Below are 27,656 nucleotides of genomic sequence, written 5' to 3' on the forward strand. Positions count from 1 at the left end.
GTTGCTCTCTGCTCAATCTGCATCTGAAGTTGGAAGGGACTATGTCTCACAATTTCAACATTGGAGGAAAGCTAAATGGGACTATGTCTCATGATTTCAAAATGGGAGGGGGTGGATGGCAAGCCAAAGGGATCCATTGGAGAGGAGGGGTTAGATGGTGAGCTAGAGGGATCCATTGAGGAGAAGGGGCTGGATGGTGAGTTTTGGAACTCGTTGTGGCTAGAGGAATCCATTGTGAGAGGGGATAAAAGTTATAGGACGGGATGGAAGTTGAAGGATGGCTGAGTGCAAGGGAGTATAATTGCAAGGGAGTGTGCTAGGAATTAATATGGTTGAGTGGAAGGGATTTTGCAAGGGGCTATGTCAAGAGTGATGCCTCGCCTCAGTCGATCTCCCCTAAGGAGAGCTGAAATAGGTCGAACCTCGATCGTGTGTGCTCTGGTCGCCTGTCGCACCGTGTATGATCTTTGTGCTCCTCGTCTGGTAGTGCTGTGTCGGCTACCTCCACTGATCCATATATCTCTCATGTCAACTAGCTCCTCCTTCTCTATCCCAGAGTGCCCTAGGGCCGAGTCAAATGCATAGAAATTTGTGACTTGTCTCTACACTCGGTCTACCTCAGTACCCTGTGGTGCAGTGGTCCCATCCTCCTACTCTCTGATATGTTGTAGTAGTGTCTCCCTGTGTCGTCGCATCTCCATTAGGTAGAGCCCAATGCAAACCTGGTCCTAGAAGTGGATCAGTCGTGAGAGTGGGACAAAGTCGTATCCCTCCTAAAAAAGGCATTGGTAGCTCCCCCGGATCTCATAGTAGGTTGGGCAGACACACAGAAAGTGCTCCTCTGTCTTGACCGCCCCCATCGTGCACAACCTGCAAGTCCGCTACTCTCTGGGTATGCGTGCAACTCTCCCTGTCTCGATGCTCAGCTGATAGGACGAGACCCGCATCTGTCCGATGGCAATCCTTAGTGCGTGTGAGACTTCTCTATCCTCGAGATACTGAGGTCTGATGATGAGCCCGTCTTCTGATACTCTCAGAAAGTGGTCATAGTAGAGTTGGGTCTTGGTGGGGACCTCTTGGTCCTCCCCCCAAGTGCGAGATGTGTGGAGCTGGAGGAGATCTAACCATATGATGCGGTTAATCTCATCTCGTGGGATCGACTCAAGCGGTGCATCCATGCTATACTGAAACAAGGGAAGCCGATCCATCTGAATCTCGTGATTGGCGAACCAGGCGGTGATGCGTGCAAACCATGCTATACCTGCCCCACTCTCAGATAGTCGTATGGAGGACTCTAGTGCCAGTCTCAGAAGTTTCTCACGAGGTAGGTCCCAAAACTCTGTGGAGGAAAGTCACTGTCCAAAAGATGGCATCAACCTGGAGAGGGCAAACTCTGCCTGTATTATCTGATGGGGAACTGAGGGCTTACTCCGAATCATCCTGCAGCCCATAATCACATGCAGCCGCTCGAATCTCTTCCACTCTGCTACTGCTGGAATATCACACCCCCAAAACGGTGCCACATACATGGCGGTCGGCCTCACTGAAAAGCCAACACTTCGCCGGTGAATCCTGAAAGTGCGCCTGGAAGCACTGTCGCTCTCATCGGGCCAAGGCACCATGCCCTCGTGTGAGTCGTGCTCTGGCTGCGTGGGTCATCGTGAAGACTGGCCTTGTGAAAACTGCATCCAAGTATGTATAGGACTGCACAATCTCCACTGGCTTACTTTGGTATGTAAAGCTATGTCGGTGAAGCACTGTGTAGGAAGTGTTGAAGATCATGACCTTGGTCTTCCCAAGGTTAACCATCAGGTCTCTCTCTGCAGAACACCTCTAGGGCATCTAGATGTCTCTGTAGTCCCTCTGCCGAAGATGACAGGAGGACTATGTCATCCGCATATAGTAGAATCTGTATCATCAAGTCCGCTACTAGTGGTGCTCCCTCGCTTCCTAGGCGGTCTATGAAAGATGTGATCTCATCAATGTAGAGCCCGAAGAGAGTCGGTGAGAGAGGGCACCCCTGCTTTACTCCGATCGTGCTCTCAATCTAGTTTGATAGGCCTCCTGGGGCACGAACTCTCCCTCTAACGGACTCGTATAGGCTTACCACTCCCCAGATCAGAACCTCTAGAATGTGCATATCCTGTAGTCTCTTGATCATGCGGGATTGCAGGATAGTGTCGAAGGCCTTCCGAAAGTCTACAAAACAAGTGTAGACTTTATGGCATCTCGACCTCACCTCCTCAATTATAGCCCTCAAGGTGAAGATGTGGTCTAGAGTGGAGTGCTGTCTCTCGAAGTCTGCCTGCCCTAGAGCACGGTGCCCATGTGCCTCTGTATGACTGCTGATCTCCCTCTCCAGTATCGATCCATAGATCTTGGCCAGCGTGTGGCCAATCATGAGAGTGCGATAGTTCCCAGTATCCATGGGGTTGCCTGCCTTGTGTATCGGTACTATGGTGGTGGTACTCCATGAGGGTGGGAAGCCGTGACATAAGGCATGTTTGAACATCTGTGCAAGTACCGGAACCAAGACCTCCTGTCCATTATCAAAGTGCTCAGTTCGTAGTTCCTCGTGGTCCTGTGCTCTCCGGTTATGAAGCCGGCTGAGTGCAGCCCACACATTCTGTGCAGTGAACAAGTGGCAAGTGGTAGGCCGAGGCATAGTGGACATATCAGGTGGTACCTGCATCGGGACATCATAAAGAGAGCATGCATAAGTGTGCCAAACGCCTAGGTCTGTGATGGGTATAGGTGGCTTCCCCTCCGATAGAAGCCCCCATCCAATGGTGGGATTCCCCCCCTCGAAATGAACTGATCACCTCGTCCATTCTATGTATGAGGAAGGCTTGCCGCTTATGACGTGTCAGTCGCCGTGAAATCCGCTGTGCCTCGGGTGATGTCAAGTGGCCAAGGGCTCGCTCGCGTGTGAGGTGAGCTCTCATCTCTCTGCACTCATCATCATACTAGGGATTTTGTGGCATCTTCCCTAGTGAGGCACGTGCAGATTGAGTCGTGGGGACCTGATGGCTGCGTCCATGACTACCGTGGGAAGGGTGTCTGAGGCGTGGGCGAGGTCTACAACATCTCCAAGTACTAGGGCTGGAAGTCCCTTCGCCAAGTTGCTCACATAGATGGGGTCTAGGGCGCGATCAAAGTGAACCTGTACACAAGTAGGCGTGGAGGGGACCCTCTCTGTGGTTGGCATAGTGGTACAAAAGGCTAGGTACGAGTGATCAGCCCCGAGTGGGGGAGGGGGCACAATGAAGTCGTATATCCATGAGGTAAAGGCCAAGGGACCCAATAGGTAGTCCACTGTGCTTGTCCCTCCGCCATGCGGGAAACAAGTGAGACCACCGGATGATGGCCATCTCTGTAGACCATTATAAATGATCAAATCATGAACCGCTGCCCCTAGCTCAAGTAGATGTCGTCCATCCTCTTTTACCTGTGGTGCATCTGCAGAATGTCTCACTATCCCGAGCTCAGTTGCATCTAGTTTTGGTGCTATGAGGGAATTCGATGCAAAGTCCAGTAGGCTCACCTGCCTATTCCCTGTGCACGCATTGAAGTCACCAAGAAGAAGGATGTCCCCCTGCCTGGAGAATTCGGTGATATCATCTTGAATCGACTCATATGGACTGTGCCATTCTGTGGTTACCTCACGTGCACAGGATGAGGTATCTGGAGGGAAATAGCACACTGCTATAAGAATCGGTCGTGCGTTTGGTAGTTGGACTCATATCTACATGTGTCGCGCATGCTCCTCTCTCCATGCCACTGATATGAGAGGTCTCATGTGTGATCTAAAGAGGATAGCCACTCCCCCCGAACCCCACACACCAGTGTCTCTCCTCGTCTCCTTCCTATGAGATGACTCCCATGTATATCCTGTCACAGTGGGCAATCCTCTCTAAGACCATATCTCTATCAGTGTATGTCTCCGAGAAACCACGTGGATCAAACCAGAGTGTGCCATTGCAATTCCACAGTGCAATTCTTAGTCCACTTTGCGTCCCTCTGGTCGAGCACCATCACAATTCACCCTCCTCTTTCTCACCCCGGTCCTGATCTTCTCTGTCTCGGATGATCACTATACCATCTCTGTATGCAGCCCATTTCCCTGCCTCTCTTGCTGCCACCATGACGTGTACCATGCCTTCCCTCCAGTGTTCTTGTTGTAGGAGGGTGAGGTCATCGTCCAGGTAGATCCGGGTTCCTATCAAGGTCACCCTTGTGCTCATGAGAGTCTTCCTATCCATGGCTGTTTGTAGCTTCATCACAAGTGGCCTTGGCGTGCATCGGGCTTACCAACTCTCCAAGCTGTCCCACATGTCAGGTTCACACCCATTTTGGTGAACAAAGCATTTGCATCTGCCATAGGGGTATCTCCTACTGTGAGGCCTCGGACTAAGACATTTAGGGCTTTACTGTTTCTCCTTTTATCCTCCTCTAGAGCATCTGAAATGAACTCTTTCTTGGACAATGCCTTTCTTGACCACGTCACTCTATTCTAAAATTGCAGCCTCTCCTTTCTTGATTTTCTGGGTGAATTCAGCATGTTTACCCTTCATAGTGTCTTGCACGAATGCCAAGTCTTTTCTGAGTTTTTCATTCTCAGATTTCAGTTCATTTATGATCCTACATCCTTCTTCAGACGTCCCCTTTGCGCCTTTGATCTGCTTCATTTGTTCCTCAATGATATTCAGCTCCTCGTGTAGGGATGGCTGAAGCTCCCCTTCATCTCCGTGTGTGTTTGCTTTCAATTTTGCATTCTCGTCTTGAAGACTAATCCCCTGAGCTTCCAAGCTCTCTATCTTGGATGTACACGTCCATTTCCCGCATCATATCCATATGCATTTTCCCAATTTCTTTTTCCCATTTTGCATGCATTTTTTCTTGCCACCCCTTCATGGCATCATTCATCTGAGCACGTATGTTTGAAAGCTCATCCTTCTTGTATTCTTCCAGTTTCTTTTGTAGGCATTCAATTTCAGCATCCTGTAGCTTACATACCTCTTTGATAGTAGATAGGCATACTTTGACATTCCCATCTTCTACTTTCTGCCCTTTGGTCCAGATTACGCTGTATTTTCTGTCCTTGTCCCCTCTAGTTTTCTGATCGGGTGAGCTTTCCATAGCCTCTCCCCTTTCTCTGATTTTTTAAAACTGATTTTTTCTGCTTTTTCCTGCTCTTTGGACTGCCCACCACCTAAGGGCTGCCCATAACAGTCTTTCTTGATTCGATTCTTGATTTCTTGCAGGTCAAGAGTTGGTTGGAGCAGAGGTATAGGGTTGGAGTCGAGACATGGGCCCTGTTTTGATGGCTGCAAGGGGGCCTGTGAACCCTGTTTTGGTGGAAGCCCCTTGACGTTGGTGGGCCTGGAGCGGCTTGAGCTCAAGCATTAGGTACAGGCGAGGGCCTAGTAGCCCGTGCGGTCTGCGCAGGCCCTTGTGGCCTGCATTGCTGTATCTAACAGAGGTCGGGGTGGCACGATGAGGAAACATTTTTGTAAACAGCCTGACTTGAGGGGCCGCCAAGCTAGGTGGGCAGAGCTCATGCAGGAGTTTAATTTAACGATTTGGTACCGAAGAGGAAAAGACAATAAGGTTGTTGATGCGTTGTCTCGCATTATGCACAACCTGAGTTTCATGGTATTAGAGAGTGCTCTAATGACCGAGATCAGAGAAACTCAAAAGGTGGACGAGTTTGTCCAAAGCTTATGGCCTAAGGCTCATGTGTTAAAACCCGGGGAAAATGAAAAGGATGACCTGGCATCCAGAAAAGGCCAAACATATGCAAGATATACCATAAGGGATGGTATGCTTGTTAGAAATAGCAAGGTTATAGTACCTAGCCAGAATGATCTCAGGCAGAGAGTCATTCGACAGTGCCATGATAGCTCGTGTGCGGGACATCCAGAAGTTGAGAAAACATATGATCTCGTGAAGCGAGATTTCTTTTGGCCAAAGATGAAAAAGCATATACATGAATATGTGACACGGTGTTTCTCGTGTCAGGTAAGCAAGGCCGAGCGGGTGAAGCCACCCGGACTTTTATAGCCCTTGGAAATAGCACTAAGTAAGTGGGAGAGCATTTCCATGGACTTTATTGTAGGGCTGCCTACGACACAAGGAGGGTATGATTCTATCCTTGTGGTGGTTGATCGTCTAACTAAGATGGCTCACTTCATTCCGACTAGAGAGTCTGTTAGTGCCCCGCAAGGAGCGGATTTGTTCATTAGACATATATTTCGTCTGCATGGATTGCCTAGATCCATCCGCCTCTTGAAGCAGGTGGCTGATATGGTGGGTAGTATTAGGGGGTTCCAAATTTGAGTGCACCCAACTTGATTGAGGGAAATATTAGGGGATCCCAATCTGATCTGAGTGCAGGAGCTTGAAGCAATATGGGATTAGGAAGAAGTGGGGGTGGAACAACAAGAGGTACAAGTAGCTCTGATGCATTCATGGATTAGATGTATGGGATAAGGATGCTCTTTGGACAACATCCATGAGGGATTCTCTACTGGAGACTTTGGTATAAGCTTCCTCAACTTGAGATACTTGCATTTAGAGGCATCATGGCCATGAATTTCACAAAAGGTGCAAAATGATGGCCATGAATTTCACAAAAGGTGCAAAATGAAACAAAAGTTGTTGTCTTACTTTTGGGACATTCTCACTATCCATGACTAGAACCTTTGTCCCATCAATGCACCACACAAGCCACTTTTGACTTTGGTTCTAAAAGATGATGGCTTCTCAGACCTCATTTTCCTCCCTTGATTTTGCAACTACTTCTTGATGCAATGACATTCTAATAATTCCACATCTATTGAGAGACCCAATGGTGGGGAATTATGGTGGTTCAAAACTGAATTGGGACCATTCCATCTTTACCGCTTCCTTCAAGATGTCTTGCAATGTGGTTCGCTAGTATAGTTGGTGCCATAAACCTCCCAAATAAATTTACTTGAGCGCCACTTCTACTAGCTCTCCATTTTAAGTGAATGTCTCTCGATGCAATAGTTCTTTAGATTCATTGGGTCCCCTACCTTGTGATGGGTCTTATGCTGTCAGTGGTCTAGTGGCATGGGAAGAAAGAGTAGACCTGTGTCAAGATGAGAGCAAGAGCTCAATAACCATATGCTCAATCTAGAGGATTTTGTCGCCCTTGATCCTAACATTATGAGGCATTTGTCTCGGGATTAGTGAAAGAATGGGGATGGGCTAGATGTGGATGTCAAAATGAGCGTGTGCATGCTCGGTTTCAAGAAATTTGGCCAAAATCTTTAGGGTCTTTACTTAAGAGGAGCTGAATTAGCTGCTTTTCACTTTCTACAATGAAGGCTTTCTTATGTTAGCAGATGAATCTCTTGTGATCATGTCTGGTTTATTTGGCTATTATCTTGTTTTCAAAGTCCATTTCTAGTACTGACACATGTTGCTTTAGGTGCATAAATATTTTCCTATAAATGTGGGTAAAGCATCAGGTTTTTACCAGCAACTATTTTGGCTTCTAATAGATTAGGGTTGAATTAAGAACTTTTTGATATTTAAATCTACGTTTAGTAGTGAAGAGCTGCCCAGAGTTCATCCATCAAGGAATCCATCTCTTGTAGCAAGTCAGGAGGTCTACGAGGAATAACCTCCGATGTGGCCTCGTCCTCCATCTCAATAAAACAGTAATCCAACGTAGGCGTCTCATTACCTTGATGTCCTTCCATGGCTGGAAAATATCTTGCTCGGGAGAGGGACTAGAAGAAAAACAGCTGCGTCCAACACGTGCTCTTCACACTAGCAAAAGAGAATCTGGTGCTTCAAATTGAAACCATGTGCATAGAAATAAAAACTTGTACTATTAAAAGATGGGAGATGCACCCAAGAGATGTAAAATGTTTCCATGTCTTTTATTGAACAGCCATTGGTGGGAAGAAAGCCGGACCCAGAATCACCACATTCGGCACCTATCTTTGAGAGAATTATGGAAATGCAACGACGACTTGAATTGAGAAAAAGAGTATGTGTAAGCTTAATGGAACTTCTGCTCAAAGCGTGCAATGTTTCTTGAATGGATTGACAAGTTTAAAATGTTGAAAATAGTTATGTTTTATAACCATACACATTTCTCTTTGTTCTTTACATTAATTTTAATATTGTGCTTTATGGAAAGAACTAATAAACAACATATTTTTTTTAATGATTATGTTCTTGCTTTCTTTTGTGCAAAATGTATGCTAACATCCTCAATCTAATTCACAAGAGGAAGATGTTCCCCCCTTGGAACGGTGAAACAGGCTCTTTAGGAATTAGGAAAGCTATGTGTTCCAGAACATTCAAAACGTTCTCAAAATGTGCACCTAGTCTAAAACTTCAAGAATGCTATTCCGGAGTCCCCGAAATGCCCTTCGAAATGCTATCCTGATGTTCCTTTCTGCAACATGGTGTTGCCACCAATAAGCTTGAAACAATACCATTTTGGCATCGTTTGTTGTTGTTTCTGTCATCTGATCCCTCCCTTAGAGAGCAGCCCTCCTCTCAGCCCTTTTTGAGCCCCTCATAAGTCCTCTCAGTCCCTCTATTCTAAACATTTCATATTCTTGTATATTTCCATGTGATTTGATGATGTGTCAACCCAAAATGTTATTGTTTTGGCATCAAACGTTCTAAGAATGTCTATGCTCCCTAGAAGCTATGATAGAGTTGGGAGGTCCATAGTTACCATGGAATGGGAATGTTCGGAGTATGTCAGATGCCAGAACGAGAATGTATCAGGAAGGGGGAATGGGAATGGGAATGCCACGTCATATGACACATCATCAAATCACATGGAAATATACCAAATATGAAAAGAAAACCGATTTTAGCAGCTTTGAACTTTCCATTTCAGTTTTAAACTTTTAAAAACAAACGGAATTCTTAGTAAACTAAAAGTACATGTTTGCAATGTGCATAATGGCATTGCAGTGCATAATACTATAGATCAGAGAGCATATGATATGCAAACTACGTCAAAAGGAGACCATGCTTCGGGCCTAAAGGCCTCAATACAAAATAAGCCTCCATACTCTTGAGTCAAGTACAGGTATATAGAAGAGGGAGAGTCAGCCCTAATGGTTTGAAGATGGCATAGCAATAGAGGCCTCTCCTTTATGCTGCTGAGCCTCATCATCTTGGTCCTGGGCCCCATCGTCATCTTCATGCTCAGCTTGCTCAGGAGCATCCTCTGCTGCATCATTGTCTCCGTCCTCATCAGGTCGAAATCCAACAATGGTTGAGGATTGTACTCTGTCTTGAACTTGTTAACCAAACACAAGTTTGCATTAACAAATACAAGATCCTTTGCCTTATGAATAAAACTTGCAAGAACAAGCTCAAGGCGAAAATACATCATGCAATGCATGAGAAAAAACTCCTTAAAACGAGTTAGAAAATGATCAAGGTTGAGGTTGAAAATGCCACCTCATCTATGGAAGTCTCTGGGAAGAAGGGTATTTTGTGCCTTTAATTTTTTTCCCATAAAAAGACTTCTATTAAGTATGAACAAAACCCATGAGAGCAAAAACTCAAGGTGGCAATACATCATACAGTGCATGAGAAAAGACCCCTCAAAAGAAGGTAGAAAGCAACCAAGGTTGAGGTTGAAAATGCCATCTCAACCCTGTAGTCGTCTTAGAGAAGAAAAGGGGAGCCCCTCCATTCTCGGAAAAATATAGCTCTCCTAGCAGGCACGTGAGGGCCCCTACATGGTCGCCTAGATGGCCATCTGTCTAGGTATAGTGTCTGTCCATATACTGGCCAAGGTATAAGAAGGGTGGACTTGGGATCCATCCAAAGCCCTTGTGCATCTGGCTCTCTAAATATTCCACGCTGTAATACTCACCAGTATCTCCACAGATGCATGTACGGCTCTGAAAGTTGAAGCTGGAACATCATCTAGAGAAAGAAAAAGAAAGAAAGAAATTTTATTAGAGTCTTCGGAAGACCGATGGGTCTATGAGACTGAAAGAATACCTAATACAAATCACAGTAAGGGTGGAGCTACTAAACGAGCATCATCACCCGTGCTGAGTCCTAAGTCTGATCATACATAATCAAATACATCTGAGTGTGACAATGAAAAGAAAAAAGACTGGAGCGGGAGTGGAATCCTCCATATGTCATGTCGCCTTGGTTGGTGCATAGCCGGTGATGGGACGCTGACATCTGTCAAGGGGTGCCGTGCGTCTTGGTCTCTTGGAGGAGGCTCGACGCAAGACTAGAGCCATTGAGACTCCCGTGGGGCGTGCTCCGGGTCTAAACAATGACGGGAGGTCCCCTAGAGTAATCTGTGTGTCCCCTTGATGCCTCGTGTGTCGTGCTACGGTCGTCGGGTCGGGGTCTTTGTCACGTCTATGTCTAGAGACTGAACGATCAATATCACTCGATGGGAAGAACTCTGTGATCCTGCTCTGAGAGGTGTCTGGTGGTGTGGCCAAGCCCCGTCGCCTGAGTAAGTACTCTCTGTGTCGGACCCCCTCGTGAATGAAGGCCGCTAGGCATCTCTGATCTGGGTAGGCGAGGAATATGGAAAGGAGCCCGAAGCTATTTCTGAAGAGACAGTGGTAGCGACCTCGGATCTTGTAGTACACTGGGCACCTGAAAATAAAATGCTCCTCCGACTCAACCTCTTGGCAGTCGCACAATGTGCATATGCGATGCTCCCTAGAAATCCCCTCTGCTCTGCCGCTCTCTACGTGGAGGCGGAGTTTCGATACCCGAAATTGTCCGATGGAGATCCGTAGTGAGTGAGGCATGTGAAGCTCAATGTACCCCGGTGGCGTGATGAATCCCTCCTCCGAAATATGAAGACAGTGATCTCTGTAGAAGCTCAACTTCACTGGAAGCTCCCTCGGCTCCAACCAGGTCCTAAAGGTGTGTAGCTGGAGGAGATCCTCTCAAATGACCTGGTTGGTGTGTGGCCCGATCGGGATGGTAGGTGGGAGTACCGGAGGGGCATCCAAACTATACTGAAAAGGAGGTATCCTATCGATGTGAAACCCCAGTCTCACAAACCATCTATGAGTCCGTGCATACCAGCCTGGCTCGTCTCCCTCTGTTGCCAACCTCATGGAGGAATCGAGAGCCAACCATGGCAACCTCTGTCTCTCTGATGTGCAGTCCCCATATGATCTAACCCGGTGTAGATATGTGATGGTCTGAAAGGTTGCATCTAGCTGGAGTGGAGAAGCACCAAACTCGGCCTGAATGATATGATGTGGTACATATGGTTTCCCCCGGATCATCTACGAGAGCACAAGGATTTGCAGGCGCTCCACCCATGTCCACTCTATATCTGACATGTGAGCTCCCCAACCAGGGCTGCCATACATACCGGTGATAAGGAAAAAAAAAGAAAAACAACCAGGAATTATGTACTTCACCACGTCAGATAGTTGAGACTTCATAGTGATCAACTGCAATGTGGGCTCGTAGATGATGAGCTTATGAACCAGGTTTCAGAGCAGGTGTCTTTGTATTAGGCACCGAGACAAACCCCCCACATAAACTGACTGAACATAGATGACAGAGACTCAGAGAGAACCAAAAGACTACACACCCCGAAACAGAGTGAACTTCCCCCCAAAACTCAGAAAACAGTTAGCCTTAGAATACTATGAACCCACAGCCCACACTCCTAAGCTTCCATCAAGAACAACAACTCGTAATTCCCGCAAAGCAAAAACAACCCCTCCTCCTCTCCCTCTCTATCAGTATCCAGAAATCTACCGCGATCAGATCAACATAAGATCACAACCATGTCAAAGAGGCTTTCGATTCCTTTAGGATAGCTTCTCTTCCCTCACAAAGCAGAAGATCAGTGATTGACGAACATCTGCAGCAAGCATCAATTGCCTAGCTCCTTTAGGACAATCATCATCGATGAAGGTCGCGATCCATTGCGCCTTAGCCTGCAATTCCTTGGTCCCTCTATCTCCTTGCATACAGAGTTCATGGAGTCTCTATCGCCCAAAATCCTTCAGCTAGCAGACAACGATACACAGCTATGCCTTAAGCGGTGCTAATCCATAGATCATCACCAACTACATACAAACCCAACGGAAGACACTTCCAGCAATAGCCCTCCTACCTTCATTTCTCACGGAGAGACTAGCTCACATTTATAGCATCACCCGCACAGCCACGTAGCTTCCTCAATCAGATAAAAATAGAGCCCTTCCATATGATCTCAGCCAGACCACGATTCTCTGCATCAGCTCATGTGCAAACAACGACTGTCCTACCTACGCAGTAGCTATGCTCAGCCAACAAACAATAGCTCGTAATCTCTGGAGATCCCCAGCGCCCAGGTCTTCTCAGCGCACACACCCTCTTTCATCTATGAGACCCCCTCTTCAGGACTCTCCAGTAGCTCACATAGTGGCGACTCCTCCACCGCTACGTACGCCCACGACCAATTGCCTTGTCGCCTCCTACTCCTCAACCAACCTGTCGGCTACCACCTTCTGGCAATTCCTCACCACCCCGAGCTCACGTCCTCCCTGCCTCCTTGCGCAAACCTTGACCTCCTTCGTAGCTTCCGGTGTAGGCCTTCTCTCCCAAGCTTCCCTCCAACGGACCTCCAGTCTGCTGACGTCTTGGCCACTCTTGGTTGTTGTCCACTCGCTCACAAGCTCTTATCGACGAGAAGCTCCCCTGCCAAGGCCCCTACTCCTTCACGTATCTTCTCGGCCTCCCTTTCTACCATGCAGCCCCCCCCTTCATTTTCCGTCGTTCAGCCTTCTCTTCTTGGAGCCCCCACTTGCATCGTAGATCCTTCCAGCGTAAAACCAAATCAGCTCCCAACCGCCATCTCCACATAGCTCCAGCTCACAGCCTAGAAGCTCCCCTTCATCCATCACGTAGCCACCTTTTCATGAGCAGGATGCCTTCCCAATCAGTCCAGCCCCCTCAGCCTAATTTGCCACCTCATCAGTGACATTTTACCACTCTCAAGACATTTCCCCCAAATCACATTAAATGCACATTTTGGACCTTTAGTCACACAATTCCCACACATATTAGCATGCACATTAAAGCTTGCATGCAACCCTGTACACACATATGAAAAGCCCTTTGACATGGACACCATAACATATCAAATTCCTGTAACATGCAAGTGCACATTGACTCAGGAAAATATAAAAAAACCCTTCATGACTTGACTTTACATAACCCCAAAAACATTTCGCTTGGCCACACACTGGACACCCTTGCTCTGGAAATCTGGTACAACCACATTGCATTCCATCATTTCCCATGAAGTCCCTGCAAAACATACTTTATTGTCTCAAAAAAAACTATACATCAGTCCATCATGCTTGTGAAAGAAAAATCCACAAATGCCAAAATCCCACATCTACCCTAGATCTGTACAACTATGTGCCTACCCATAGCTATATATAGTTCTCAAAAACTTGATACAGGTTTTATCCGATCATTTTGCCCATCCCCCAGTCTGCAGACATTTATGTGTTGCAGATAGGTGTATATAAGATTTGCAAATGCCAAAATCCCACATCTACCCTAGATGTGTACAACTATGTGCCTACCCATAGCTATATATAGTGCTCAAAAACTTGATACAGGTTTTATCCGATCATTTTGCCCATCCCCCAGTCTGCAGACATTTATGTGTTGCAGATAGGTGTATATAAGATTTGCATTTCTTCAGAGATATCCTCATCCATGAGGTCTTCCGGCTTGTCTGGTTTCATCACAGTAGGTCCACTGCTGCCTATACTCATGATCCTTTGAAAGTATTTCTTTAGTCTGAAGCCATTGACTCTATTCTTATGCTGATGACCATCCAAATCCTCAAGTTGATATGAGCCATTTTTAAATTTCTTCGTCACACAAAAAGGTCCATCCCATTTGGTCACAAATTTCTTCTTGAAGGTAGAATCCAGACTACTATTGTATCTCAAAACTAGATCACCCTCCCCGATTTTCTTATCGCTGAACTTCCTGTTTGCTCTCTTCTGATTCTCCTCTTGAATTAAAGCATAATGTTCCACCGCCTTTTGTCTGTCTAGTTGTGCTTCGTGCAAATCCAATAACCGGTTCTGGAAAGTAGAATTTGAATCCTCGTTTATCTTCATTAACATCTGTAATGCAGGAATTTCTACTTCCAACGGTAAAAGAGCTTCTTTCCCGTAAACAAGATGAAATGGTGAAAACTGGGTGCCTTCTTTTACTGCAACTCTGTAAGCCCATAAAGCCCAGTGCAAAGCAAGATCCCACTCCTTCTTATAGGTTCTCATGATCTTTCCCATGATATTCGTACACACACCATTAAATTTTTCGTTCATCCCATTACATTGAGGGTAATAGGGACTTGCATATCTGTGTTTAATCTTCAGCTTAGCACATAATAAATCCATCAATTCACTTCTGAAACCTGGACCTCTATCAGAAAGCAACTCCAGTGGTACACCAAATCTACAGCAGATATCCTCATACACAAATTTACATACAGATTTTGCATTGACAGCCCGTACTGCTCGTGCTTCAGCCCATCTCGTCAAATAATCCACAGCTGTCAGCATATAACAATTTCCCCTGACTGTCATGGGTAGAGGACTGATGGCATCTATTCCCCATTTCTCGAAAATATTATAAGCAAGCATGATATTTCTGAGTTCTGGATGTAAGATCCTCTTACTCATTTGCTGACACTGTAGGCATGACCTGTACCAATGTCTTATGTCTCTCTGGAGGGATGGCCACACATATCCTTCTGTAAGTATTTTCCTCAGCCTGATTTTGAAAGCAAAATGTCCTCCACATACTCCCTCATGATTAGCTTATAGGATCTGAAAAACTTCCTCATGCCAGGGAATTCTTTTGAGCACCATATCAGCCCCTTTCATGTAAAGAACATCATCTATCAGACAATAAGAAATACAGCTTTTAATAAACCCGTATTTTCTTTGTTTTGGAACTTCTTCAGGCACTTTACCAGTTAACAGGAAGCTTTCCTATTGCATCAACATAAGCTGCTGTAATTTCCTGCGCAACATCATGTGCATTTACATTCTTACCTCTTTCAATATGCTGGAGTGTCCAGGCATCCAATTGATTTAACAGTTTCTTCACCGCGCTTATCCATCTCTTCAAATGAACATGCTTAACCTTCTAGACACCTAAAATTTGCTTCACAACCAACAGAGCATCTCCCTTAATCATGAGTCTCTTAATACCTAGACTAATGCATACTTTCAAACCTTCAAAGAGGGCTGCATATTCAGCTTCATTATTACTGCTGGCTTCGAGCTGAATTCCCATTTTCCGAATCTCATTTCCTCTTGGATCATAAATGACAATTCCTCCTATACTTTTATTTAAACTTTTTTTGTAAGATCCATCAAAGTGTAAAACAAATGCATCCTCTTCATTCATGTCAGTGTTCTTCTCCACATCTTCAACTAAAATAGGTCCTTCCTTATAGGTGAGGAGATCAGCCAAGGAAGCTCTGGTAGAGTTCTCAACCAAGAAGGTAAAAGAGTACTCCTGTAATTCTACTATCCATTTAATCATGCTCCTAGAGATGTTTGTACTATTCAACATATGAGGCAGTAGTGAACATGAGGTGAGAACCACAAAAGACCTGGACAATAGATAAGACCGAAATCTCCTACAGGCATACAAGAGGCTAACTAGGACCAATTCAGCCGCTGAATACTTCCTCTCTACTTCACTCTCCACCCTACTGGCATAGTCGACTGGCCTCATATATCTGGAACCCCCTCCCTGTTGCAAAAGAATAGCACCAATAGCATCTGGTCCTACAGACGGATTCACATAAAAAGTCATGGAATAATCTGGTGGCTTTACACTTGAAATATGAGTCAAGGATTCCTTAACTGCCTCAAACACCTCTTCACTCTCTGTCGTTCATTTCAGAGGCTCAAATTTTACCACCTGCTGAAGAGGATACAAAATCTGAGATAACATATGAATAAATCTTGACAGATACTTCACCTTCTGGAGAAAGGTATGCAACTGCTTGGTATTCTCAGGAGAGGACAGCATAACTAAAGCTTTCACTTTACCTAGATCTGGCTCAATTCCATTCAATATGCCCCAATATTTTAATGCTGGTCCGAGCTAACTGAGTCTTCTTGGGATTTAATTGACCACCATTATTATCAATCTCATAGAATACCTGATCCAGCTTTCCACAATGCTCCGTTCTTCCACTGTAGACACAGATGTCATCAATAAACACTATAAAATTTAGCGAGGAAGGGTGATAAAATTAGAGCTGAATTCTCCTGATAAAGTGAGGGGCCGTTGGTAACTCGAAAAGGCATTTTCCTGTAACAAAAACAGCCCCAGGGGATAATGAAAGTAGTCTTGATTTGATCTTCCTGGGCTATGGCTATCTGGAAGTACCCTGAATATCCGTCACACAAGCTGTACATTTCATGACCGGCCACTTTATCAAGAATATCATCCGGAAAAGACAAAGGATAGTGGTTTCTCTTTGTCACTGCATTCAGAGGTTTGTAATCAACACAGACTCTCCATTTGTCTACACCTTTTGGCACTATGACCACAGGACTTATCCAATCAGAGTGAACTACAGGATAAATTATTCCTGCCTTGAGAAGGTTATCTACCTCTTCCTTCAACACATCTCTCTGTTCCGGGCTTAATCTCCTTATTTTCTGAAAAACAGGTTTGGCACCTTCCTTCAGCTCAATCCTCAGAGGTTTCCCTTTAAATCCCCTGATCTCCTCGTAAGAGGTGATAAACAAATTGGGGTATTTCTGCAACATCTTCAAATATTCTTCTTTCTCCTCAACATTGAGATCAGGATTCAATGATTGCTCAATCAACACCTGGGTTGATTCTTGAGAACATTTGGGCTGCATTAAATTCTCGATAACCTCAAACCTATCCACCTCTTCCTCACTGAACCCTGCTGCTCCCACAAAATCTACCTGTGAATCCTCATCTACCAAATCCACCAATGCTATTGTTCCTTCATCACTTTCTGATGTCACCGAGCTCTCATCCTCACTGCTGGTTTCACTTCTCTCTTCCTCTTCACTTGCTGAATCTGAAACTTCAGCCCTGCTTACCATATCGAAATTCAATTTCTTCCCATTCGTATGTATAGAAAAGATTCCTTTCTACCAATTCTGAATTGCACCTACCTTCCTCAACCACGGCCTTCCAAGAATCAAAGGATAAGCTCCCAACCCCGTAGGCATCACATGACAATCCACTCAACATGAAACACTGAATGCCTCAACCTCCAGACCAGGTACTATCCCTAGAGTCTTCACGTTGAAGTGATTTGCCATTCTAATGCGATAAGTAGAGGAGCGGGATATCTTCAGTCCTAATCTTTCCAGTCAAACTTGGGTAATCACTCAAATCTGTGTAGCTCCATCTATATAGGCCTCTCCAAAACCCTTTCCTTTATGCTAGGCTTCTAGAGCAAGTAAAAGATTCGGCAATTCTGAAACAGACATCAGCTTGATTGTACCGTTATGAGAGTTCTTCTTTGCTGGATTTACGACCTGCCTCCATTCTTTTTTAAGCTTTCGGCATAGACCAATCATTTGAGCAAATGTAATGTCCGGTTTCCTCGCTGAAAGATCTTCCACCAAATCATAATCTCCCTGCTCCTTCCCCATGGGATAATCTGCAGTTCTGTATTTCCTTCTGCGCTTCCTGCTCTTCTTCTTTTGGTAGGTCATCATCTCGTCAGACTGCTTCCCCTTCTTTGCACTCGGACCAACCTCCTCTTCTCTATCTCTCTTTCCTAATGGCATGACTCCAACAAGCCAAATGTAACTGCCTTACCTTTCCCTTTCTCTTCTGCAGTGGCTTTACAGATTTTAGAGGTACTAGGCTGACCTGCATCTTTTACTTCTATACTATGATCATTCACTCGATTATTTAACCTTGTTGGCAATGGATAATTTAGGGAGAAGACATAGCCACAAGAACCGCTTAAGACATTGGTCAGAGGAACCCTTGATGCACTAAGGAGAGTAGCTAATCCAGAAGCTATCTTGGGAAAAGTAAGAGACCAAAAAAAAAAAAATCAAGAAAAAGACTTCTATTAAGTAGGAACAAAACCCTTGAGAGCAAGCTCAAAGTAGAAATACAACATGTAGTGCATGAAATAAAGCCTCTAAATAAGAAGAACCTCAAAAAGAGCTAGAAAACATGCAAGGTTCCATCTCAACCCTATGAAAGAATCCGAGAAGAAGAAGGGGGATCTCCAATAGTATCTGTCCAAATATTGGCCAAAGTGTGAGAGGGGTGGACTTGGAAATGATCCAAGGCCTCTGTGCGTCTGGTTCTCCAAATATGCTACACTAAAATCTCACTAAAATCTCCCAAGAGGAATCCACAGAAGCATGCACCGCTCTGAAGGGTGAGGCTAGAACATCATCCAGAGAGCATGACTCAACTAAGTGTCACCGAATCGAGAGAGCCCAAGAAGAGTCATGCCTCTTGTAAAATACATAAGGACCTAAAAGGGAAAGCCAAGCAATTGATCCCCGGGTCATGAAGAAAGGGTGGTGGGCAGAGGTGCCGAAGATCCTAGCAATCCCTTTCCAAATGATCCTCATGTGTCTGCAATCCCATAAGCAATGATGAATTGATTCCACAGTAGAGTGACAATGAGGACATGTAGAGTCTTCCCCAAACCTGGATCTCCACAGGTTAATTGTAACCCCACCATGAATAGAAAGCCAAAAGAATAGATTGATTTTTCTCTTCCTATGGGACTTCCAGAGTTTCTTCCAAAAAAAATTATACAAATCAGCAGAAATCTGAAAATTCTCCGAATGAGGAGCTCTAGAGGGTCTCCATAGTGTGATGAAAGAAAGAGAGGCTCTTCTCTCAATGGCCTTCATCTATCCATTTCCAGTCCCCTAGGCCCCATTGCAAAATTTTTATGGGGACTCCACCATAAAGCCAAAATCTCCATGAACCCAAGTCCAAGAGAAGTGGGTCAGTGTCTAGATGCCACTCAGAATCCGAGCCATTCTCCACAAAGCCAATGAATATGATAGCATAAAAAGCAATCTCTAGTAGAGAGTCGTTTGAAGATCTAGACGACCTGCCTCCACTTGGACATCAAAAACCAAGGCATCCTTGTGCGAGCATCGTAAAACAATAACCTGAAGTAGAATGCCCAAACGTGTAAAAGCTCCCAACCAAGTAGAACACAAAATAGGTATATGATCCATCTCCATCGAATCCACTAGAATGGCTACATCAATCTGCTGAATCCTCCCTGCACTTCCTCTGAAATGACTTACTAAATGCATTTTACGATCCTCCGGAAGCTTTTTGAAAGCTTTCTAGGATCCCACGGAGGAAGCAGGGCCCCTCTTCCACATGGACCACTACATATAATGAGAAGTTCCCAGTGGTCTGCCATGCTCATCAAATATATTGTCACTCCACCTGATCGACTACCTATCAATCTCTTCTAGAGAGGGAGGGGGAACTCTCCAAAGAGTACTCTTGAAGCTGGTCCAAGCCTCCAAAGTAGCAGCCATAGGAGGGGAGGAAGGAGAACTAAGATGGTTTGAAGTGAAAATCTATCTAGTACTACCCAACCAATCTTCACCCGAAGAAGGCGTATAGGACTGTATGCATTGAGTGAAAAATATTTCCATGGCTCTTGCCCATGCATAAGTCCCCTCACAACAATCTTCCAAAGCAAGGCCTTGCATTGCAACTGAAGATTTACAATATTAAGATCCTTCTCCAGGATACGGAGAGTCAACGTCTCCCAAGCCACTAGGAATATAGCATCTGTTGAACCATCAAGTCCACTTCATAAAAATTTCCTTGATAGGTCTCTTGAGCTGAGCAATGCAGTCTCTAGAGTGGCACCAACAAGAGCAAACAAACCAGGCTATGGCTAGCAAAACCTGGTTAACAAGCAACACCTTGGACGCAAGGTCTAGCTTTACTGAACTCCAAAAAAGGAGCTTCCTCCTGATGCTCTCTGAAAAATGAGCGAATTGCTGCACAAGATCATTGCCAAAAGAAAAGGAGAAACCATTCCTATTGTATTAAATGTTTCAGTTGTATCATCAATAAAGTCTTCTATTTCTGCGTATATGATTTTCATCAGAGATAGAGGCCTCTAGCAAGAAAAGGGCAGTAAACCATAACTAACTTGATATCCACACTAATCACAGCCACAATGCATCATTTCCAGCCACTTCCATTAGTTAAATAGCAGTGAGAAACAAACTGTAAAAACACTAAAAGGAAGACTAGAGTGCCCCTGCCGATAAACCATATACAAGAGATGCAGATTGGCCCCAAATGCTTTGGCGCCCCTTTCAGTATTTATCTATTGCTTCGGTCAATGGAATTTTCTTTTACAACAAGGGCTCACCCTTGCACTTTGCTTCATTGGCAAATCCACTGTCCAAGCCAATTCCTAGCTTCAGTAGGCATTCAATTCCAAGCAGCCACTAGCACCCAACTGCCAAGGCTAAGGCATTTCCTAGTATCTGTGTCTAACGAAAAGCTGACTGTGCATTCTATAAGCCATCCAGCTTGCTTTAGAGGGTTTGGCAGTCCCACAATCCAATGTCCAACCTCTCGGGGCGACAATGCAACAACACAAATCCCAAACTGCACAAGTGACCTCAAGGCAGGAAGAAATCCACAACACTTTCCCTCTGCCACCAATCTAGGCACACTTTTTTTTTGTGAGAAGAAATATTTTATTGCTGTGAAATAATTACATTCATAGGTACTCCAACAACGGAGTAACTACTAGTCAACCGAAAATCTCAGTATAAGCCATATATACATCGTGATCAATCAAATGAGTCTTAAAGAAATCATAAAATGATGGAAAAGTAGGATCACCAAAGACTCTATAATTTCTGTCCATCCATAGAGTCCAAAGTGCCTAGTAGCGCACCCAAACAAAAAATAAATCAAAACCTTGTCTAGCCGAATGAAAACCAAATAACCAGAAGAACCTGCTAAAAGTAAGAGTAGGAAATCTCACTCGAAGCCCCTGACGAATGAGAGCGAGGAAATCACAAGTATGTGGATAGTGCCAGAAAATGTGAGGCACAGATTCAGCAGAATGTAGACATCGGGTGGCAAACAGCCGGGGCAATATGTCTATGCGCGAGTAACTGCCCAGATGGAAAAATGCCAAGTAGGACTCGCTAGAGGAAAAGCTGTTGCCGAAGAGGGACTTTATAATGCCAAAGGAGATGCAGCCGCTTTCTCCACTACTTTGATGGGCAATCCATATGCCAAACAAAATTGGCTCTGTCAGAAACCCAAGACGGAGGTAACAACACTTTATATAGAGAAGCATTGTGATATGTGACAGCTTCAAACGACGAGCTGACAAAGAGGAAGAATGGAGAGTCCAATCCTCAAGTCTATCCTGAAGTTCCAAACAAGGTACCGGCAAGAAAGGTTGAAGCATTTCTGAGATTTTGTGCCATAAAGGACGATAATGAGCTCCCAAACCATACTTGCTAGCAGCTGCAGAAAAAGATAAAAGAGTGCCATCATCCTGAAGTATATCCACCACAGAAGCAATACCTTTGAAAGATATAAAATAAGAACGCCTAGGGTCTTGTATAGCCAAAGGAGGGTGGAATGTTGGACCAATAAATATTCTCAGCCTTCAAGGAATTTCCCAACAAAGAATCCCTGCCATTCCATTCGAAGTGGGATAAAATATGCTTCCAATCAAGAAGCAAACGAGAGACAAAAGGGCAGCCTCTGATCTTGCCTTGAATAGAGCCAAATAGAAAATCCCACTATGTAGGCTGCCAATGCCCAAAAGCAGAAGTATCCATATGCAACAAAAGAGAGCGGATCATGAAAGCCCAAGGCTGATCCCCTTGGATAAACTGCAACATCATTTTGCCCCTGTGAGCAAGTATATGCACTTGAATATTGAGTATGTTCAAACCCCCGTGCATCTTTGGAGAACAGAGACAATGCATAGAGAGTAATTTGAGACTTTTCACGCCAGAAAATCTCCATGATAGTAGACATAAAGGAAACCAGGTCTGCCTTAGTAAACATAATCAAGGGCAGATAGAATTGTATGTATGTTATCAAAATGGATTGCGTTATTCGCAAACGAGCATGTAATGGCCAAGTTGCAAGCTTCCAATATTCAAGTTTTTCCCTCAACTTTGTGAGCACCCAATCAGTTTTTTCCCCAGGCCACAAAAGACTATGCCAGTCTTTAGCATTGACACATCCCAGCACTCCTAAAACCCCTGATCTGCAAAACAACCACACACAACATCAGATCTGAGCAGGCTGCTCACCACCCAACCATGACATCTACGGGATGTGATCCCGAATCAGAAGATGTCCCCTCCGAGCCACGAGCTGAGCTACTAGCACGAACTCCCAATCAGATCCAAACCAGCCTGGTGTCCCATACCACCAGGTGGCGCTGTGAAGCCCTGGATCTATCACTGGGCCTTGGGCTACGCTAAGATGCAGGCGCGCGTCCGCGACTCAATCCAGGATCAGACCTAGCACCTGGGAACGAGACTTGCTCCCAACTGCACACTGAGAACTGAACCCCCTGGGCCTCTTTTATAGACTCGGGCCCCGGCGCCAAAAATAGCGAAGACCTATAAATAGTTCGTACCCTTGCCACTCAACCCGAGAATCAAGCCTGCCTAGCTCTAAGCCTCCCCAAGATAACCTGAGCTAGTTCTGTGTACCTAGTACACGTCAGATACCAATCCGTGCACATGACATACTCCCCCTCCTCTAAGAACTCACTCCTGAGTTCGCTAAGAAATCTAGAAATGTTCTTTGGAGGTTTTGTAATATCTCCCATGTTGCATCCTCCTCAACACGATCCTTCCACTTGATCTTGTATTTCGTGATAGTACGATTATGAATCTGTCGTTCACGAAATTCAAGAATACACTCAGGTTCGTGAGGAATAAAAGTCAATTCTGTAACTTCTATAATCTCATAAGGAGAAACAAGTTGATCATCTGCACCCAAGACTTCTTTCAGTCTACTGACATGAAAGATTGGATATACTTTAACATCAGGAGGCAATTCTAGTCGATACGCAACTGATCCAATTCTTTTAATGACCTTGAAAGGACCACAGTATCTGGGGGATAATTTCGGAACCAAACCAGTACTTAGGCTCTTGGATTTCTTAGGAATTCGCAAATATACCATCGTTCCTTCAGAGAACTCTCTGGGTGAACGATGTCTATTAGCATAAAATCTGTCCCGATCTTGGGCACTTCTAATAGACTCCTTGGCAAACTGCAACATTTCCTGCATGTCTTGCAAGAAGTTCTTAGCAGCATCATTTTGAATCCCTTTTAATCCAACCATAACTGGTGATTTAGGTTGAAACCCGTACATAAGCATAAAAGGACTGTAACCTGTACTAGAATGCTTTGCACTGTTGTAAGCAAATTCAATCATAGGTAGATAATCTTCCCATGAAGACTGTCTCTTAGATACATATGCCCGAAGCATGTCTTCAACCAACTGGTTGACCTTTTTTGTACTGCCATCGGATTGTGCATGATCCGAGGAACTCATACTTAGAGTAGTTTCCAACTTCTCAAATACAAGTGTCCAGAAGTTACTTGTAAACTTTGAGTCCCTATCACTGACTATGTCAGATGGCAAACCATACAGCTTGAACAAGTGGTCCACAAACTCGTGAGCCAACTGAACAGCTGAAATAGTTGTACTAGTAGGTAAGAACCTAGCCATTTTTGTCAAACGGTCGACTATGACCCAAATAGAGTCATGACCCTTGCGCGTTCGAGGCAAACCAGTAATAAAATCCATGGAAATACTTTCCCATTTATTACCTGGAATCTGTAAAGGCTGTAATAAGCCCGCGCTTCTAAGGCGTTCGGCCTTAGTAACCTGACAAACCCGGCAACCTACTACATAATTCTCAATAAATGCACGCATCTTAGGCCAATAAAAGGTATGCTTCACAAGAGACAGAGTTCTATGTATACCCGGATGTCCAGCACTAGGAGCATCATGACACTCCGAGAGAATCTTGGATTTAAGGTCCAAAACATCAGGCACACAAATCTTTTCATTCCGGAACAGCAAGCCGTTCCTAATCATCCACTGACCTCCCGCCGCCTGTACCGTAGGTGGCACAATCCCTGAGTCCTGGTTGACCATGGAGCTCCCATCCTGGACTCTCTGCCAATAAGAACTGAAATGACTATCAGTTGCGTATAGCCCTCTCAAGGATTGAAATAGGTCTGAGGATATTTCCGTAAATGACAAAGCATTTATAAACTTAACTCGACTTAAGGCATCCGCCACACTATTCAACGAACCCTTACGATAACGTATTTCAAAATCAAAATCCTGCATTAATTCTGCCCATCTAGCTTTCCTTCCTCTCAATTCTGATCCATCACACACATACTTAATTGACTGGTGATCAGTCAATACAAGGAACTTTGAACCATACAAGTAGTGTCGCCAAACCTTAAGAGCATACACTACAGCATAAAGTTCCTTCTCGAGTGTGGGCCAACGATATTGAGTGTCGTCTAGCTTCTTACTCTCGAAAGCTACAGGTCTGCCCTCTTGGAATAGAGCTGCCCCAATCGCATAATCATCGCATCGGCCTCTAAAACATAAGGCCGGGTAGGATCGGGTAATGCAAGAACGGGTGCTTCCTTGATAGAAAACTTCAAGGTTTCAAAAGCCTTGTTCATTGCATCATTCCAAGGGATCGGCTGAGTAGACCTGCGTCCACGACCTTTCAATATGTTGGTCAAGGGTGCCGTGAACGTGAATAATCACGCACTGACTTCCGAAGAAATACCGTAAATCCTAGGAAAGAACGAAGTTGTTTCACAGTCTGAGGGATAGGCCATTCTAAAACCTTCTGGATACGATTCAGATCAATGCTAATACCTTCAGAAGAAATCTTGTGTCCTAAGTAAATGATCTCCTTCATAAAGAAGTCACATTTACTCATCTTGGCATAGAGCTTATGCTGTCTTAGAACAACTAAGACAACCCGAAGGTGTCCTATGTGATCCTCAAGGGTTTTACTATATACCAAGATATCATCTAAGAACACTACAACAAATTTGCCCAGAAAATCCCTGAACAAATCATTCATCATCTGCTGAAAAGTAGCAGGAGCATTGGTCAAACCAAAAGGTAATACGAGGAACTCGTAATGACCATACCTAGTCCGGAATGCGGTCCTATCTATGTGTTTAGCATAGATACGGATTTGGTGATAACCCGTACGCAAATCAATCTTAGTGAAATACTTCGCTCCGGCCAAACGGTCTATCAAATCATCGGAACGAGGTAAAGGATAGCGGTTCTTAATTGTGACTTTATTTAATTGTTTATAATCTATACACATTCTCCAGGAAGAATCCTTCTTCTTTCTTAAGAGGACAGGTGCACCCCAAGGTGATTTACTTGGGCGGATATAGCCCATATTCAGGTAATCCTGAAGCTGGATAGCTAACTCATCCTCCTCTACCTGGCTCATCCTATAAGGTGGTACACTGATAGGTTGAGCCCCTGGGACTAAGTCTATGCGATGATCTACTGCCCGTTCTGGAGGTAAACCTTCCGGCAGTTGAGCTGGGAATATGTCCTTAAAATTATCTAACAGCATTCTCAATTCACGGTGTTCAAACACACTTAATTCATTCTTGTTAATTACAGAAACAACAAATGAAGAAAGTGGAATCAAAACACTGATAGACATCATAATGAGAATTGTTTAATATATTCCGAAGCTGCATCGCAGATACAATAGGCCCCTGAGAAGAGGAAATTTTATCACACTGAATACAAAATTGGGTGTCCTTATCTACAAAAGAAAGCGTATGCTCCGTCCATCTGATCTGAATATTGTGGGTTTTAAACCACTCTATCCCGATCAACAAGTCTACATGCTCCAGATGCATAACATAACATGTAAGAGCTCCCGTGTAGGCTTGAATCCGGATAGGAAGCGCTTCAACCTTGCGATCCCAAAACTGCTTCCCAGCTGGAAGCTGCACCTCATAGGTGTGGTCGCTAGGTACTGTGGACAGCCCCATCTTCTGCACAAATTTGTATTTAAGAAAATTGTGAGAGCTGCCCGGATCAAAGAGAATGTGAACCTGTTGGTCCCTAACTTCTCCATAAACTCGGAAAAGATCATGGGAACCAAACAACGAAGTATTGAAAGTACAATTACAAAAGAGTGGGTAGGTAATGACATTTATTGAAATACCTGTCATCGCGACTTGGTTCGCTCCCTTGGCTGCGGTACGTGGACCCGCCTGGAGCTTCGATTCTAGCACCAACTTTTGGTTCTTCCGCTTAGAACACTCATTCTTTGTGTGGCCCCGCTCCTCGCAATAGAAGCATCGCCCTTCTTTCTTGAGCCTCAGAGTGCGAAGGAAACGGGCTTTACCATTCTTTGCTGGAGTTAAGCTTTTCTTGGAGGCATTGTCCGTAGACTTCGTCTCCGCAATACCAGTCGTATGCTGAAAGAACTTGCGTTTGTTCTTTCCACTCGTGTCGGTAACTGTGGTTGCTTTGGTACCGGCCATGGTATCATCATATATGCGCGCATAAGTCATGGCCTCCTGCAACGTTGTGCACTTGTTGTTCTTTATCTGCAACTTGTAGGAGTCTGGCAAACCATCCACGAAGAAACCTAACAAGGTCACTGGATCCATCTTAGTGGCCCTGGTTTGCAAATCCCGAAATCTTTGAAGATAAACTTCAAAGGTCAAGTTTAATTTTGACATATCGAGGGCTTTGAGCTTGCGAACGATATCGTAATCATCCTCCTTCTTTAGGAACTCCTTCCTGAAGATCCCCTCAAAATCTGTCCAAGTATCTGGCTTAGGCTGGAGTTCCTTCCACCATAGCAAGGCTTTACCTGACATAAACCCTGCTGCAAGCTGGATCTTTTTCTCATCTGGATAGGGGTGGAATTGGAAGTGTACCTGCCACTTGTGTAACCAAGTGTCAACTACCTCCTTTGTTCTCGACTTTTGGTTGCCCGAAAAAGGGTCTGGAGTTATATTCGGGCCTAGCACTGAAGCCATGGCATCCACATGCGTGAGTGCCTGCACAGTGCTAGCCAGAAGGGTGAGAGTTGCTTGTATCCCCTGGAGTTGCTGTGTCAACCCCGATTGATTAGCATTGACCTGCTCGAATTTGCCATCCAGGGCAGTCGTAAATTCACTGAAGGCCTTTTTGGTTATCAGGTCGTCATAGAGACCCTGATCCTCCTCTCCCACAGGAGTGTAATCAAAGTCCTGCTCTCCCATGGTGAACTCGGGATTTGGAGCATTAGACATGGCTGAAATCTGATTTGAATACGAACTGAGAGAAATAACTGACTGAAACGAAGCACAAAGGAGAATGGAGCAGAGGAAAACCGTCCCGAAAGATGCCGACGGAAGGAGATGCTGGAACCTGGCGAAGCCCACGAATCCCGAGACCTCTCCGAACCCGCAACCGGATGCACGTGCTACTGAAGTGGCTGTACGGTCTGCTGACGTGGCTGTACGGCCGCTTACGCAGGCCGTACAGATGCTGACGTGGACTGTACGGTGTCCGTA

At 44.9% G+C, this 27,656-nt stretch overlaps 1 protein-coding gene across 1 annotated transcript in view; it reads left to right on the top strand.

Moving 5' to 3' along the window:
• Positions 1-27,656, top strand: part of LOC147884768 (uncharacterized) — a 145,493-nt gene that overhangs the window by 28,968 nt on the left and 88,869 nt on the right. The window contains exon 7 of the mRNA XM_087397848.1: positions 7,925-8,023. Within this exon, the coding sequence (XP_087253974.1) occupies positions 7,925-8,023 (99 nt within the window). The remainder of the gene's footprint in view (positions 1-7,924; positions 8,024-27,656) is intronic.

Source organism: Dipteris shenzhenensis, chromosome 26, assembly GCF_047967505.1.
Source record: "Dipteris shenzhenensis isolate YYH24624 ecotype China chromosome 26, Dip_SZ_1.0, whole genome shotgun sequence".
Lineage (NCBI taxonomy): Eukaryota > Viridiplantae > Streptophyta > Polypodiopsida > Gleicheniales > Dipteridaceae > Dipteris > Dipteris shenzhenensis.